This window comes from Talpa europaea (genome assembly GCF_964194135.1).
Source record: "Talpa europaea genome assembly, chromosome: 7".
Classification (NCBI taxonomy): Eukaryota; Metazoa; Chordata; class Mammalia; order Eulipotyphla; family Talpidae; genus Talpa; species Talpa europaea.
The window spans coordinates 75,052,071-75,070,392 of NC_140074.1; the positions used below are offsets into that span (position 1 = coordinate 75,052,071).

At 37.9% G+C, this 18,322-nt stretch overlaps 1 protein-coding gene across 2 annotated transcripts in view; it reads left to right on the forward strand.

The window, feature by feature from the left end:
- AOPEP (aminopeptidase O (putative)) overlaps positions 1–18,322 on the forward strand; it is a gene marked incomplete at both ends in the record, with an annotated part of 347,198 nt that overhangs the window by 16,628 nt on the left and 312,248 nt on the right. For both annotated transcript variants that reach the window (XM_084237515.1, XM_084237516.1), the window contains one exon: positions 10,851–11,017. In XM_084237515.1, the coding sequence (XP_084093641.1) occupies positions 10,851–11,017 (167 nt within the window). The remainder of the gene's footprint in view (positions 1–10,850; positions 11,018–18,322) is intronic.

Here is an 18,322-nt window from a genome sequence, read left to right on the forward strand (position 1 = left end):
AGACCTGAAACCATAAAATACATAGAAGGAAAATATAGGTGAAAAACTACGTGATATGCACATCAAAGACATCTTTACAGACACATCACCCAAAGCAGTGATAGTGAAGGCAAAGATAAACAGCTGGGACTACATCAAATGAAAGAGCTTCTGCACAGCAAAAGAGACAATAACAAAAACAAAGAGAAACCCCACAGACTGGGAGAACATTTTTTCACACAACACTAATGATAAAGGACTGATCACAAAAATCTACAAAGAGCTGATGAGACTCAACAAAAACAAAGAAAATAATCCTGTCAAAAAATGGGCAGAAGAGCTAAAAGAAACTTCTCCAAAGAGGAAATGCAAATGGCCACCAGGCATATGAAAAAATGTTCAACATCACTTGCAATCAGGGAAATGCAAATCAAAACTACCATGAGATACCATCTTACACCAGTAAGAATGGCACATATTAAAAAAACTAGCAACAACAAATGTTGGCGAGGTTGTGGAGAAAAAGGAACTCTCCTGCACTGTTGGTGGGAGTGCAAACTGGTCCAACCACTGTGGAGAGCTGTGTGGAGATTTCTGGACCTACTAAACATAGAGCTTCCGTATGATCCAGCAATTCCACTCCTAAGTATTTACACAAAGGACACAGAAACATCAATTCCAAAGAGCACCTGCACCCCTATGTATATTGCAGCACTATTTACAATAGCTAAGCTTTGGAAACAACCCAAATGCCCAAAAATAGATGACTGGATCAAGAAGCTGTGGTACATATACACCATGGAATATTACTCAGCATTCAAAAAAGATAAACACATGCAATTTGCAGCAACATGGATGGCGCATAGCAGGAATCTAAAAAACTTAAATAAGGGACCAGGAAAAAGAATAACTATAAGAAAGTAAAAAATCAAAATCAACAAACAGCTATGAACCAGAGACACTCTATGGGGGGTGGGGGGCTGGGAGGGGAGGGATTGGGGTCAAAATCAGGGGGTTGCAATTGTATGGGGAATATAAAAATAAAAAAAAGCAAAAAAAAGCATTTTCTTGTAACCCATAATTTCCTTTTTCCTTGGGATTATTAAAATACTTTTGGAACCAGCCAAGTGATCTGTAAGAGCTGAGCTGAAGCTGAAGAATTATTGAATATGAATTGAAAGGTGGAAATCTGATTAAATACAAGAAATTTATTTTTTAAAGTATAATTATTTGGACTATGGTGATGGTGCACGGGTGAATTGGTGGTGGGAATTTCACAGGGCCTATAACCGAGATGAGAAAGCATACATTGTACAAAAATGAAGAACAATGTGAAAATAGATATAAAATAAAAACTATAATAAAAAATTGTTCCCCTCGCCCCCCCCCCTCCTTACTTGCCTTAAGAAACCAATACAAAACTCATGAGAACTGAAGTGGAATTATACATCAATTTTATAATATCATTGTATAACTTCAAAGGAAGAATTGATCTTCTCAAACTTGAAAATATTTGGGAAGGATCTTTTTAATCCTGTACATTCTAGAATTAAAATTGTTTCCCAGAATCCCAGAAAGTTATGGAAGAAAAGACAATTATGGACTCTCTTAGTTTAAACAAGTAACCAAAATCACCAACCAAACTAAAAAAGAAAAATTCAAGTAACAAAACATCAATGGAAAATAACATATCACAACCTATAACCAAAAGCATATTGGAAGGTTAGAGTCAGAAGACACAAATACTGCTAACTAACCTATGATTTCAGATAAATTATTTATGATTTTATGATTTATTTGTGTAAAATAAGAGGATTCCATGAGAAGATCTTCACATATTTGCCACATATGAAATCCTATATTCACAAGGGACTTCCATATGAGTAATACTGTCTTTACTTTTATGAGCAGCTTGCCTAATTTGTACCTAAAACACCTCTGGTGAAGAAATAGTGAACTTCTTCAAAAGCCACTTTCAGTCCATTTCATTTGTACTATATACAAAATCTGTGTTTCTAAGTCAAAGTAGCATTTTCCTTGGACTTGTCATATGTTCATTATGATTGACAAATCCTGATTTTGGTAATTGTCCCATGAAATAGAATGAAATCAGAAGGTGTGTGTGTGTGTGTGTGTGTGTGTGTGTGTGTGTGTGTGTGTGTGTAGGGAAGACAGAGAGTCATAGTTGACACCTCCTGTTTAGTAATCTAGCTCCTGGCACAAGAAGGCAAGACAGTTGCTCACCTGCAGTGGAGACTGTAACTTAAGTTTAATGAGAACATGGAGTCATAAAAAGACATCTGGTGCAGGGACAGACTGAAAAGTATTGGAGGAGGTCTGGTGACTTTTTAACCCTTGGAAACTTATAAAAGATACTGACCTATGAAATTGCTACATCTGAGGCCCTCTGACCTCCAAATGACCATAAAACCATACCCAAAGCAATTGCAGACTCATCACCTCCTATATGTCTCTCCTGAAAGCTCTATTCCCAGTCACTGATACAAATCACTGAAAATGGTGACTCTGTGGAAAGTAGTAGGCCTTGAGACATTTTTTTAAACTAAAAATAACTGACTGCAAGAAGACAAATGTGAAAGAAAATGCATGGTTTGAATCAGTTCTCTACAAGTTTTCCTTTATTATTTTTTATTTATTTAAATTTTTTAAATTTGTTTTTTATTTTGTATATTATTTACATCATTTTTCATTTTTTAAAAAAGATTTATTTATTTATTTTATACAAGCACTGGGTACAGTCAGAAGCGTGGGAGGATGAGAGAATTCACCAGAGCCAGAGCTGGGAGCAGAACAGGCAGACTGACGAAATACACTGATGAGGGGAGCAGTCGAGGTGGCAGGAGTGGTCTGCGTGCCATGTGGGACCTCGCCGGTAGATCGAACCTGCCAGGGATCGAAACAGCACTGCAGAGGCTGCAGGCAGCTTTGCAGCCCAGCGCTCAACCACTGTGCCACCAGGGAGGCCCTCATTTTTCATTTTTGTACAATGTGTGCTTTCTCATCTCGGTTATAGTCCCTGTGAAATTCCCACCACTCATTCACCTGTGTGCCATTATCATAGCCCCTTGTGCTCTTCCCACCCCTATTTTGATCCTATTCCCTTCTCCCCACCACTGTGGAATGTCTCTGGTTTATGGTTGCCTGTTGATTGTGCTTTTTACTTTTTACTTATTGTAATACTTTTTTTTTTCCTGATTCCTTATTTGGATCCAAAAAATTTTCCTCTAAGTATGGCTTGTGACTAAAGCATGTCAGTGTGAATTGACCTCTTATCTTGGAAGGTATAGGTCTTAAGCTGTTTAGGCTGCTATAGCAAAATATAGCCCTGGGTGGCTTATGAACAACAGAAATTTATTTGTCACAGTTCTGGAGGCTAGAAGGCCAGCATTGTCAGATTCTGGAGTATAGCCCTCTTCCGGGATGAAGGTTGCCTACTTCTCACTGTGTCCTCACTTGGTGGAAGGCACTAGGGAGTTCTGTGAGGCTACCTCTGTAGGTCATTAATCTCATTCATGAGGGCTCTGTCCTCATGACCTAGACATCTTCCATAGACCCCAGGTCTGAACACTATCACTTTGAATGTTAGGACAATTCTGGGTACCTGTACATCTATCCCATAAGCATTTTAGTACTGGGACCAAAATGCCAGTATGTGCATGTGGCATATATACAACTGCATTTATTTCAGTGATTATACATCTAGATAACTGCAGAGTATATTTATATACATAGATTTATATACATAGAGTATATCTATGTACATAGATTTTCCTTCCCTCTTAGGACACAATGGGCAAAAAAGTCAGCCCTCCATACTTTAACTTGAATGGGTGCGTGATAAGAGCCACTTCACTCTGAAGTCACAATGACGGGAGGACACTTTTCATGACTCCCCATCCTCCACCTGTTCGTTGATACCTAGAATTCCACTGCTAGAGCTTTTCTAGAGCTTAAAGTTTTTCTCCCTATTAAGATATACTTAATTTTAAATTGTTTTAGATATTTGCACTCTGACATGTGATGTACATAAGTATATCAGGATGCAAAAGCTTAAAAGGCACTTGGTTTGGGTGTGTCGAGGAAGGGAAAAAGGTCAGAAAAAAGTAGGCTGGGAGTACAACTTGAAACTGCCTACCTGGGTATTTCTGGCTTAGGATCTCTTACACAAGGTTGCTGTGAATTGTCTGCCAGGACCTATTTATGAACACATTTCAATATGAAAGAGACTGAGTCTTATGTGGGTATATATTTGTGGATGCCTTTAGATAGATAACTTGATCTACACTTTCAGACTGATAGCTTTGGAGACTGAGAGGAAATCTAGAAAGAAAACACACACTGCAGCAGAAGGGATACCCAAGCATGTAAAGAGGAGGCAAGAAAAGAGAACTGAGAGAACAGTGGGGAGTTGGAGGTGAGTTTTTCCTTGGGGCCTGCCAAGTAATTAATGCCCTTGGTGGAAAAGTACAGATATCTAGAGGATGACAGAAGCATCAGGAAAAACTCCAGAAGAAAATATCTGAAACCATATCATTTGGAGAGGAAGAAATAAGAGAATGGGTTGGGGGAAGGATGGTGATAACAATCTGTACTTCAAGCTGGTCAGTGGAAGAACACCTCCTCTGATTGTGTGGTACCCAACTCAGATTTGCCTGCCACACCAGTACTTTTTATTTAAAAAAAAAATCATCATTCCCAGATTTTTTGAGATTGGTCTGATTTCAGATGCTCAGTATCATTATTGGACACTGCCTTTTTGGAGTTAAGAAATCACCATCCTTGTGTCCCAAGTATCCTCTCTCTCTGGCGTGTAAAACCCCCTACACACAAACAATAGGAACTCTTTCTATTTTGTCCCTTATTTTAGCCTTGAATGTCATCCTTTCTTGTTTAATAACTTCACCATCCCTCTTATCACTTGAGCCAGAAACTTGAGAAAATTGTTATCTATTGTAGCATGACAAATTATTCCAAAATTAAACAGCTTAAAGAACAAATGATTATCTCACATAATTTCTAAGGGTTAGGAATCCAGGAACAACATAAATGGGTAGTTCTGGCTTAGGATCTCTTGCAAGGTTTCAGTGAACTGTCTGCCAGGACCAGAGGTATCTTAAGGCTCCACTGGAGTTGGAAATTCCTTTTCCAGACTCACTTTCATGGTTGTTGACAGACCTTAAGTCCTCATGACTGTTGGCGCAGAGTCACTGTTGCTACCACTTGGCACCTTCAGGGTCTGAGTACCCTCATGGGAGCTGGGTTCCCCCATAGCAACTGGAGAGAAAGAGAGGGAGAGATAGAGAACCTAAATGGAAAGCCAGTTAGGTGCTTTCCATTTGTAAATAATCTAATGTCAGAAGTGCCATTACTTCTGCCATATCCTATTGGTCACAAAGATCATCCCTGCTACCATGGAGAGGAGATTATATAAAGGTGTGAATACTGAGAGGCAAGGGTTGTTATTTTCCCATCTTCTTTTGTAGTGTTTTAGACATGACCTTATCGTAAATCTGATTGATTTTTCAGGTAGCTCTTGAGGTTGATGGAGGAAGCCTTGGTTACCACACACCTAATCTCACAGGTGAAAAGCATAATAATATGCCAGCATGGCCTCCAACTCAACCTTATAGAGAGGACAGTAAACATCTTGTCATGCCATTCTTTTGGGGAGGATTTGTTCCCTGTGCAGGGAAGGAAAGACATGTGACACCAGAGTCATCCTAAAGAAATGAGGTGCTAAGTACAAAAGCAAGAGAGCTTACATAGTTTCAGAGTTGGCCTAAGAACCTTAGGACTTAGGAACATAATATGGGGTTAGCTCCCTTTTGTGTGAGGCAGAGAAAATCTTAGAGATTTGTAGGCATGAGCTTGATACTTCCAGTAAAAATCGCAACTTGTTTTAACCCCAGGAGTCTCTTTACATTGGAAGTGGCTTCTAGAGTTCCAGAACTGAGAAAAGTTGGGGGTGGGTGGGAAGCATTTGCTTCAGTGAGGAAGAAAAGAAGACTTGATTCTCTGTGTCTGCCTTTGCCAGAGAAAGCACTGGGAAGATAGCCTGTTTCCACCAATGAGGCTTTTTTTTTTTTTACCAGCATGTAATTTATTTTTTATTTATTATTTTATGTATTTTTACATGATTTTTCATTTTTGTATAATGTATGCTTTTTCATCGTGGTTATAGTCCCTGTGAAATTCCCACCACCCTTTCACCTATGAACTATCACCATTGTCCCTTTTGCTCTTCTCACCCTTGTTTGATCCTACTCCCTTCACCTTCCCTGCAGTATGTCTCTGGTTTGTAGTTGCCTGTTGATTTTGATTTTTGCTTTATTATAGATTTTTTTTCTGATCCCTTATTTGGATCCTCTACATTTCTGATATAAATGAGACCATCCGGTATTTTCCTTTTTCTTTCTGGCCTATTTCACTGAGCATGATCCCTTCCAGTTCCATCCATGTTGCTGCAAATGCCATGAGTTTATCTTTTTTGATTGCTGAGTAATATTCCATTGTGTATATATATCTACATCTTCTTGATCCAGTCATCTATTTTTGGGCATTTGGGTTGTTTCCATAGCTTACCTGTTGTAAATAGTGCTGCAATAGACATAGGGGTGCAGGTGTCCTTTTGAATTAATTTTTTTTTGTCCTTTGGGTAGATACCTATTAGTGGAGTTGCTGGGTCATATGGAAGCACCATTTTTAGCAGACTGAGGAAGCTCCACACAGCTTTCTATAGCAGTTGCACCAATTTGCACTCCCACCAGCAGTGTAATAAAGTTCCTTTTTCTCCACATCCTCACCAACACTTGTTGTTGCTAGTTTTTCTAATATGTGCCATTCTCACTGGTGTAAGGTAGTATCTCATTGTGGTTTTGATTTGCATTTCCCTGATTACAAGTGATGTTGAACATTTTTTCATATGCCTGTTGGGCATTTGCATTTCCTCTTCGGAGAAGGAGAAGTTTTTTTTTTTTTTAGTTCTTCTGCCCTTTTTTTTTTTTTTTTAAAGATTTATTTATTTATTTATACAAGTACTGGGTACAGTCAGAAGTGCGGGAGGATGAGAGAATTCACCAGAGCCAGAGCAGGGAGCAGAACAGGCAGAAGGACTGAGGTACACTGCTGAGGGGACCAGCGGGCGCGGCAGGAGAGGTCTGCTGGACCATGTGGGACCCTCGCTGGCGGCCGGGGATTGAACCGGCGATGCAGAGGCTGAGGGCAGCTTCGCAGCCCAGCGCTCATCTGCTGCGCCACCTGGGAGGCCCTTCTGCCCATTTCTTGACTGGGTTATTTACTTTGTTTTTGTTGAGTTTTGTCAGCAATTTGTAGATTTTTGTCATCAGTCCCTTATCATTAGTATTGTGTACAAAAATTTTCTCCCAATCAGTGGTTATTGTCTCTTTTGCTATACAGAAGCTCTTTAATTTGCTGTAGTCCCAGCTGTTTATGCTTTCCTTCACTATCATTGTTTTGGGTGATGTGTCTTTAAATATGTTACTGAGGTGTATTGGAACAAGAACAGACACACATGCCAATGGAACCAAACAGAAAACCCAGAAATAAACCCATAGATTTACGGTCAGCTAGTCTTTGACAAAGGAGCAAAGAATATACAATGGAGCTTTCTTGACCTACTGAAGATAGAGCTTCCACATGATCCAGCAATTCCACTCCTAGGTATTTACCCAAATGACGCAGAAACATTAATTCCAAAGGACACCTGCATCCCTAAGTTTATTGCAGCACTATTTACAATAGCTAAGCTATGGAAACAACCCAAATGCCCAAAAATAGATGACTGGATCAAGAAGCTGTGGTACATATACACCACGGAATATTACTCAGCAATCAAAAAAGATAAACACATGCAGTTTGCAGCAACATGGATGGAGCTGGAAGGGATCATGGCCAGCGAAATAAGTCAGAAAGAAAAAGAAAAATACAGGATGGTCTCACTCATAGCAGGAATTTAGAAAACCTAAATAAGTGACCAGGAAAAAGACTAATTAATACAAAGTAAAAATCAAAATCAACAAGCAATTATAAACCAGAGACACACTATGGGGGAGGGGGTGGGAGAGGAAGGACTAGGGTCAAAATAAGGGGGGAGGGTGCAATTGTATGGGGAATATAACCAAATGAAAATGCATACATTGTGCAAAAATGAAAAAATGATATAAGAATTATATAAAATATAATTTGTTTTTAAAAAGGAATATGCAATGGAGCAAAGAAAGTTTGTTCAATAAATGGTGCTGGGTAAACTGGGCTGCTACATGCAAAGGAATGAAGCTTGACTACTACCTCACACCATGCACAAAAACCAACTCAAAATGGGTTAAAGAACTAGACATAAGAACTGAAATCATAAAATATATAGAAGATAATATAGGCGAAACACTATATGACATACACCTCAGTAATCATACTTACTTTTTCTTTCTTGGAGCCTTCTCTAATTTGGGCTTTGGGGAAAAATATCAAAACCAGCATCCCTCCCTCCTCATGCATCCCCCACCCCCAGCCCCATCTGGAAGGAGGTGAGCTCTAGAGGCTTCCTCATAAGATTCTTTTTTTTATTATTTTATTATTATTATTTTTTAACAATATTTGCTTTCTTTCCTCAGGTATAATCCCCATAAAATTCCAACCACCAATTCACCTGTGCACCATCATCATAGTCCCTTGTGCTCTTCCCACCCTTGTTTTGATTCCTTTCCCTTCCCCCTCCCCTACAGAATGTCTCTGATTTATATAGTTGTCTGTTTATTTTTATTTTGTTGTTTTCTTATTGTTATTATTTTTTCCTTGATCTCGTGTATCATTCCCATATATTCCTCCTATAAGTGAAACCATCTATTATTTTTCTTTTTCCTTCTGACTTATTTTACTGAGCATAATCCCTTGTAGCTCCATCCATGTTGCTGTGAATAGCATTAGCTTATCTTTTTTAATTGCTGAATAGTATTCCATTGTACACATCTCTTTGATCCAGTCATCTATTTTTGGACATTTCCTCATTAGATTCTTAAACAGCCTGAGGCTGGACAGTTAACTGAAGTTAAGTCTATTCAGTAAGGGCTCAAGGGCCCAGAGTGGGAATCCCTTTCATTGAAATTGATAAGAGATTCTGAGTCTTCCATAAAATCTTACCTTTGTTCTAATATCATTAACTTGAAATACAAAATCATACAATTATATTCTACAGCAGACAATTTAGAATCACCTGCCCTTCCCCATCCCCATTTTACTCAGAGAGGTCAAGTTACTGTCCACAGTAACGGAGTAAGTTGGCAACCCAGGTTGTAAAGTCTAAAGTCTTCTGAATTTCTCATCTTTTTTCCCTATGCCAAATTGAACCTGCGAGTTATAATGGCAGGTACATTTCTAGGATAGGCAGACTGCAACTGCCTGTATGCTCGCAGGTCCAATTTTTTCTCTTATTGTGATCTTCTCTGAATGACAAGAAAACTCATTGTCCAGGCTCCTTTGTCTTCTAGCTTCCTACTAGGTTTGGCAATAGTGGGGGAGGGGAGGGCACTGGTGGAATTTTTGAAAGGAAGAGTTGGTGAAAACAAGTTATTCTTCCCCACTTCCTGCTTGCTTTAGCATCAGCAGCAGTGACGGGGTCTTCTCTGTGGTCCCAGCATTCATGAGACAGCTCCCATTTGTGACTCTGGCTTCTGCCAAATGATGCAGCCACTAACCCTAGAACATCCAGCAACACCAGCTTTTCCAACCCAAGAAGTCAGTTTACTCACTGTTGTAACTACACTCTGTGTTGCCTTGATCTCTCTTGCTTGGGTTTTCAGTTCTTCTCACTTATTTAACCAGTTCCCTGTATTAAATTATCTGGTTGTTAAGACCTAGACTAGTTTCTCTTTTCCTTACTGGACCCTGACTCACAGAGTGGGGCCAGTGCGTTCGTGCACTTTGTAGGAATACAATAAACCCTAGTGTTCAATCCTAGTGTTGTTAGTAAAGCTGATGAAAACTACATATTTGTCCTAACTCCTGAAATGCAAAAGGTAGACACATTTTCATAAGGGTTAGTCTTGTGCCTTTTGTGGTAGTGTCAAAAGAATGGATTACTTTGGTCTTGTAGATCTCCATTTATGTAAACCATGACTTAATCATGGAAGACGCTGTTCTTGGTATAGGTGGGTTCGTATTTTTTAATTAGTAGAACGAGCCCCAATGTCATGCCATTGGTTTCCACCCTCGTTTTGGTAATGACTCTGCCCTTGGCCTTCCCATCACAAGCTGGTTGTTGTGACCTATAGTCCTGTTTATATGCCAACCTTGTTTTTGGCCTCCACACAAGGATTCCCACAAGGGTTCCATTTGAGATGATGGTTTCCAAGATTGGGGTGTCTGTCTGCCAGCATTGGATTTGAGACCACCAGCTTGTTTTTCCAAGCATTAATATCTCAGTGATCTCCAAACATATTTTCTTTTCCAGAGTATTTTCCAAAAGGTTTGTAAGAATATCTCTAAAACATTTTTCTTTTGAAGGCATAAGGGTGTAAGGGGAGGGGTAAGGGTAATATAAATTTTAACTTGGCAGGCTGGTTTAAAAAACTTTATCCAAAAAATATTTTCCCTTTAAAAGAAAACAACTCTCTTTACATATTTAAGTAATTCATTTGGGAGAAATTACCACTGGACTATTCACATAGCCAACGTTTGGCAGCTTTAGTTCAGAATGCTTTGAAACCAGTCAACTACAAAGCCTGAAATGTTTTGTCTTTGAAAGCTCAACTTAACCTTTACTACCATGGTGGTGAGAAAAGTGACAACTCATTTTAAAGATTCTCCTCCTTTATTTCTTTGTCTTTCTTCTATAGGCCATGTGTTTATACTATGGGATCGCCCATAAACAACAGGGCCCTTTTTCCGTGCCAGGAGCCACCCGTTGCCATGTCAACATGGCAGGCTACAGTTCGAGCAGCTGCATCTTTTGTTGTTTTAATGAGTGGGGAAAATTCTGCCAAGCCAACACAGCTTCGGGAAGGTACCGTACATGTGGTCTGTGCTTCTTTATGTATTGCACACATGCTGGACCCAGGAACCCAATACGCCCTGTTTTTCTCAACTTTAAAAAGCTCCTTTATTAGTTGGGTTGGAATGAACATGCTATAATATATCGTGCCAGAGAAAACAGCAGGGAATGGGGAGGGGCACCTGGGATCCTGGGCAGGGGATGTGGATTCTTCATGCCAGAGTTATCAATTCCTCTATTATTTCAGCAGTTACTTTCACCTGGTAGCTTGTAGGCCATAAGTGGGTGGTCTTGGGTAAAGACTTTCTGGGCAGACTAGTATGTCATGGAAGCCTCTGAGGTGTCTATGGTTCAGTCCCAGAGCCTGTACAAGATCATTCATTACACTGAGTGATAATGCTCCTTTTGGCCAACCACTGGAGTTGTTCTGCTAAAGCATCTGTTCTTTTAGCCCATGAAGTTCTGAACCAAAAGAAAAAGGGAAGGCAAGTACAAAAGTACTATCACAGTTTTTTGTTAGGATAATTAATTTTTTCATTTCAATCCACAGCATGTTGATGCCAGGTAAAATTTTGGTAATTATAACATTTCTTCATCTAAAGTATGATGCCTGTGCTACATACTTATAGGAACTAAAATAGAAAAATAAAAGTAATAAGACTAAATAATTTTAAAGAAAATGGTTGCTTACATTTTGTTGCATTTCCCTCCAGTATTTAAAATGTGTATGTATAGAAAATGTTGTCTTAAAATTGTCATATAGCACTTAATAATTTTATATTTCTTTTCCATTTATCTATTGTTTTTCAAAAATAGTATTTTAAATCCTTCATAGTATTTTGTTGTATGAATATGTTCATATAACATATTACTAACATATCCATATTGCTAGATCTTTTTGTTTCTAGAGTTTTTTTTTCCCTACTAGTAGTAAAGTTGCATTAAATTCTTGAGTGTTATATAAAACTACAATTATTCAGTCTAAAATTTTGCACATTTTTAAGGCTGTTGGTACATATCCCAGGTTGTTATGAGGATACCTGTTTCCCATCTGATAGGCAAGGGAAGATCTCGTTTCAGTTTCGAATGTTCTGATTACCAATGAGATTTCAGATGGTCTGCATGTTTTTTAAACATTTTCATTTCATTTCTATCCATTTCCTTTGCCCATTTTTATACTGAGGTCTTAGTGAGGTTTTTCAAAGGCTTGATTTGTCTTTTAATTTGATTGTTTTTTTTAAAAAAAATAAAGAATTAATTTTGTCTTTGTAAGAAGTATTTAAGTTTTAAGTATGCCTTGCATTTAATGTTCCTGACAGGAAATCTTCATTTTAATGTAATCAAGTACATCAGATTTCTTTTGGAATGTCTTTTGCTCTGGGATCCACCTGTTTTATTCCAATGTTTTAATTTAATTTTTAGTTTAAATTTTATAATTTAACTCTTTAATCTGTTTGCAGTTTATTATGGTCAGTGCTGTGAAATAAGTACTAGAGTTTTTTTGTTTTTTTTTAATATCAGAAACCATTTCTTCCAAGATCATTTATTGTTTTTCTGATTTGTGATATTTCCTTTATCATATATTATATTTAGATGTGCAATAGATTCTGCAATGAGTATTTACTTGATTATAAAAGCATTTAAAATTCCGATATCTTTAAAATAGGTTACCTTTATATGATTTATTTACAAGTAAACAAAGGAGAAAAAACTGCAATAAAGTTTCCTTTTTACTGCTAATTCCCAACTACTCTCATACAAGGCAGCCAAGGTCACCAATTTCCTTTGTTACAGTAATCATAGCATGCTATATATATTTTTTGTATTATACTTCTACTTTAGAATAAATTAATCTTCTAGATAATTTTGTATCTGAACATGAAGTATGTCCTCATTATTTTTATGAGTGAATATTTGACAATTTAGTTACACAATAGCTCTCAAGTTCACTCTATATCTAATAATGATTAATTTAATGGTAGCATTTACTACCTACTGTCATCTTCTGTCATCCCCACCCCCCTGTTTTAATTAATGTAATTTGAGGTTTGGGACTGTTACTGCCTTTATATATATATGTTTTGTTTTGTGTCTAGGAATAACAGTTATTGTTTGACAAATGTCAAACAGTTTCATATAATTTTTGCAGTAAGTATTTAGATTTTCTTTATTCTTCACTTCTTAAGTGTGAATCATCTCTATCAGCTAGAAAATAGTTTCATTTTTTTTCCATAAGGGTGGGTGTGTGGTATTATTTTCGGAGTCCTCCCATATTTAGGTTGTGGGTTTTTTTTTTTGTTGTTGTTATATAACTTATAAACAGTTCTTGTCTAGACATAAAAATCTTAGGGCTTCTTTTCCCTCCAAAATAACTGTAAACAAATTTTCATTATCATCCTTAGTATGTCTGAGGAGAAATCTGATAACAAATTTTTTTTACTCTTTGGAAGTAGTCTGATTTTCCTTCCCAGAAATTCGTAGAATTTTCCTTAAGGTATGCAATTCAGACTTTTTAGAATGCAGCTAGTTATAGATACCTTTTTATAAAAATCAACTTTATTCAAAATTTACATATAACAAAATGCACATGCTTTAAGACTGTTTCAGTGGGCTTTGACAAGTATACCACCTCTTTGAAGATCTAGGCCATTCCATTATCATAGAAATTCCCTCCTGTCTTTACTGTTCTTCCCTTATTCCATTCCAGATCAACCACTGAGCTAATCTCCCTATCTGTAGATTAGATTTACCTCTTTTATTTATTTTTTAAGATTTATTTATTTATGCATACAAGAACTGGCGTACAGGCCAGAGGTGTGGAGGGTGAGAAGATTCACCAGAGACAGAGTAGGGAATAGAACAAGCAGACTGACTGAAATACACTGCTGAGGGGAGCAGCAGGTGAGTCAGGAGAGGTCTGCTGTGCCACGTGGGTTAGCTCCCTGGCCAGGGTTGAACTCAAGCAGTAGTAGTGAGACTTAACCCCTAGGCCTCCAGGGAGACCCAATACCAGTATTGTTTAGCAATTCTATTACAGATTTAAATAGTCATGGTATTTGTTTCCTTGAAACTCTTATCACTATCTGTCACTTTGTCTCTGTTTCACCCTGTTACACTCTTTCAACCTGCTGTCATCTTATGGATTTTTACTACTTTTTGTACAGAAGTGATAATAATCTTCTTGTATCATAATGGGAATGCCAGTTTCTTTTCTTTTCTTTATTATTTACATCATTTTTTCATTTTTGCACAACGTATGCATTTTCATCTTGGTTATAGTCCCCATACAATTCCTACACCCCCCCTTATTTTGACTGTAATACCTCCTACACCCCTTCTCCTGTAGTGGTAATGTGTCTCTGGTTTATAGTTGCTTGTTGATTTTGATTTTTACTTTATTATAATTAGTCTTTTTCCTGGTCCCTTATTTAGGGACTCTTATTTGCAGTCAACTTCTAAATCCCTGCTATGAGTGAGACCATCCAGTATCTTTCTTCTTCTTTCTGGCTTATTTCACTGAGCATGAACCCTTTCAGCTCCATCCATGTGACTGCAAATTGCATGAGTTTATCTTTTTTTTTTTTTAAGATTTTTTTTTATTTATTTATACAAGCACTGGGTACAGTCAGAAGCACGGGAGGGTGAGAGAATTCACCAGAGCCAGAGCAGGGAGCAGAACAGGCAGAATGACGAAATACACTGCTGAGGGGAGCAGCGGGCACGACAGGAGAGATCTGCGCACCATGTGGGACCCTCACCGGCGACCCTGGATCGAACCGGCGCTGCAGAGGCTGCAGGCAGCTTTGCAGCCCAGCGCTCAACTGCTGCGCCACCAGGGAGGCCCGAGTTTATCTTTTTTGATTGCTGAGAATATTCCATTGTGTATACATATCACATCTTGATCCAGTCATCCATTTTTGGGTATTTGGGTTGTTTCCATAGCTTAGCTATTGTAAATAGCACTGCTATAAACATAGGGGTGCAGGTGCCCTTTTGAATTAATGTTTCTGTGTCCTTTGGGTAAATACCTAGGAGTGGAATTGCTGGATCATATGGAAGCTCCATCTTTAGCAGGCTGAGGAATCTCTAAGCTTTCCATAGTGGTTGGACCAGTTTGCACTCCTACCAGCTCTGCAATAGAGTTCCTTTTTCTCCACATCCTTGCCAGCATTTGTTGTTGCTAGTTTTTTTAATATGTGCCATTCTCACTGGTGTAATATGGTATCTCATTGTAGTTTTGATTTGCATTTCCCTGATTACAAGTGATGGTGAACATTTTTTCATATGCCTGTTGGCCATTCGCATTTCCTCTTTGGAGAAGTGTCTTTTTAGCTCTTCTGCCCATTTTTTGACTGGAGTATTTACTTTGTTTTTATTGAGACTGTTCAGCTCTTTGTAGATTTTTGTGATCAGTCCTTTATCATTACTGTTGGCATGCAAAAATTTTCTCCCAGTTGGTGGGGTGTCTAGACGTTTTGGTTACTGTCTCTTTTGCTGTACAGAAGCCCTTTAATTTGATGTAGTCCCAGTTGTTTATCTTTGCCTTTGCTATCATTGCTTTGGGTGATGAGTCTTTAAAGATGTTACTGAGGTGTATGTCATGTTGTGTTTCACATATATTTCCTTTTATATATTTTATGGTTTCAGGTCTTATGTCTAGTTCTTTAATCCATTTTGAGTTGGTTTTTGTGTATGATGTGAGGTAGTTTGTCAAGCTTCATTCTTTTGCTTGTAGCGACCCAGTTTTCCCAGCACCATTTATTGAACAAACTTTCTTTGTTCCACTGCATATTCTTTGCTCCTTTGTCAAAGATTAGTTGACTGTAAATCTGTGGGTTTATTTCTGGATTTTCTGTTCAGTTCCATTGTTCCATGTGTCTGTCCTTGTTCCAATACCATGCATTTTTGATTATTATGGAAATGCCAGTTTCCTAAACTAGTTTGGTTTAAGTAGTAATTGATTTCCAAAACTTGTTCTTCCTCTGAGTGCCTAGAACAGTGTTTTTTTTTTTTTTTTACCTTTTTACTTCTGTATTTTTCTTCATAGTACTTGTGGCTATAGGATAAAGTCTGTTGATTTCCCTTTGCTCCATTCACTGCCCACTTGTGTATTTTCCAACCCCCATACCCTTCTTGGTTCAACAGATTAGCAGTTACTGAAGCCCACCACACTATCCAGGGCATAAGTGTCTTGTTGACGATTGTCTAGTGAAGCTCTGCTGAACTCACATAGGATCTTTTTTCTACCCTCCCTACTCCCATGCTGAATTGATTGGGTTTGTAAAACTCTGCCATCTGAAGCATGCACCAATACCTTTACTCCTCCAGGAGTACAGTCCATTTCTGCCCATAGCAGTTAACTTTTGATAACTATACCTCCCCAGTTACCACAACTCTTTCCATATCTTACCAAGCCAACATTACTTTCTTATTCGTGATGTGGCCCTGAAGTTCAGATTTAAAGGCTTGTGTTCTCAGGGTTCTTAAACTTGAACCTAATTTTTGTTTTAAGCAGGGGAAAATATCTCATGATTCTCATGTAGAGAGTGATATTTTAAAAGATATAAAAGCAAGATGAGGTAAATGTATATGCTATAACTCTTAAACATTTACAAAGTTAAAATCTAAAACACAGACCATATTACTAAATCAATAAAATTCAAATGAATGACTTTAAATTTAATGTAAAGAATAATACATTGCTAAAATGAGATTGCCCTAACAATATGAATGTGATGCCAACAGTTCCACGAAGTTTCTTTTGTATTGTGCTGTTCTACCATCAGCCATGTGATACTCTGGTTTTTCACTACTTTTCTTCCATCTGTCTTTTTTTAGAATTACTGAGTCAGGGCAGAGTTATGATAAAGTAGGTACTTATTGGAATTTGCCTATGTTCAAGCCATTTATACCTTACATAACATCACAGAAAAGAATTTAGGAACTCAGGCTGAGGGCAGCCCACAGGTAGGGTCTATGAGAAAAGAGCTAGCAAAGAGTCAGACCTGAAATGGCTGTAAAACCCAGAATGGAGCAATATCTATAAATGTCTTCATACTCCTTGGAGAAAAAGGATACCACTGTCTTTCCACCTTTTGTCTCTGGACTTGTAGATTGGTGTCCTAGACCTCCAGTCTGCTATACATAGCACTCTTTGAGACAATGAGTTATCCCTGAAAACATGAACCGCAAAATCCAACCCACAAGTCATAGTTTCCATCACATCAACACATCAACCTGGTTAGCACATTTGCCAGGCACCAGCTGATTCTCTGAAAGAAGCAAAACACCTGGTAGCGGCACAAGGTAATGAGGCAGATAACAGTTACAGAAATGCAACCCTTGAGCAGGGGGAAGAAATCAAAAGATGGACCACTGGTTCCAGCTATGTGAAAGAAATAATTCTTTAAAGGAAGGCTAGTGGTTCATGTTGTAGGGTGATGACAACCATAAGTATTTTATTAGCTGAGGAGTCACTAACCTTTCTTATGAAGGCTAAGCCAAAGTTAGAGATTTTGATTGACTTTTTTGACTCCTTTATTATTTAATTTCCCCAGCATAATGTCATTTGGGTAGACAGAAATGTTAGCCTGTGTGTTATTGTCAGCCTGTATCTCCTGCCAGAATGTAGCTATCCTGTTAAGTACAGAGACTCAGTGCCCAATACAGTCCTTTGTATATAATAGTTGTCAATACCCATTTGTTGAATAACTGTGTTCTTTATGATCAGACGGAGTAATATGTTCGTGGAAGAAGCATTTTGTCACCACTGATAGTGACAAAAATGATTTAAAATCATTTCTTTAGCTATGTTTCTGATTAAAGTGTATACTTCTTCACAATTTTAAAAGGACAAAAACTGGTATAGTGTATCCTTATTTCCCCATGTTTGGACTTTTTTGTTGTTTTTTACAGAATATTGTATTTCTAATTCCTAGAAAAATAAAACATTCCACTTGTATTTTTATGAGAAACCTCAGGATGAATGAGATGGCCTAATTTAAGCTCCTTCCAAATGTAGGAGAAAAACATGAGCACGTGAAAGGTGTTAAAAATTATATGTGCCCTTGCATAGGATCTGATTTCATTTTTCTGTGCAAAAGTATGAGACTGTAGACATTACTTCATCCTGGACAAAATGCTACTCTCTGGCCTGTCTAATAGACCAGCTCTCTGACATTCTCTCTCTTGATTTTGTGTGGGAAATTCCAGGAAAAAGCCAAGGTTTCAGAATCCAGACCCTCCTGTATGCAATTGAAAGCCAACTTTTCTTCCCTCTTGATGCCTCAAAATGAGCAATACTATTTAGACTGCTCC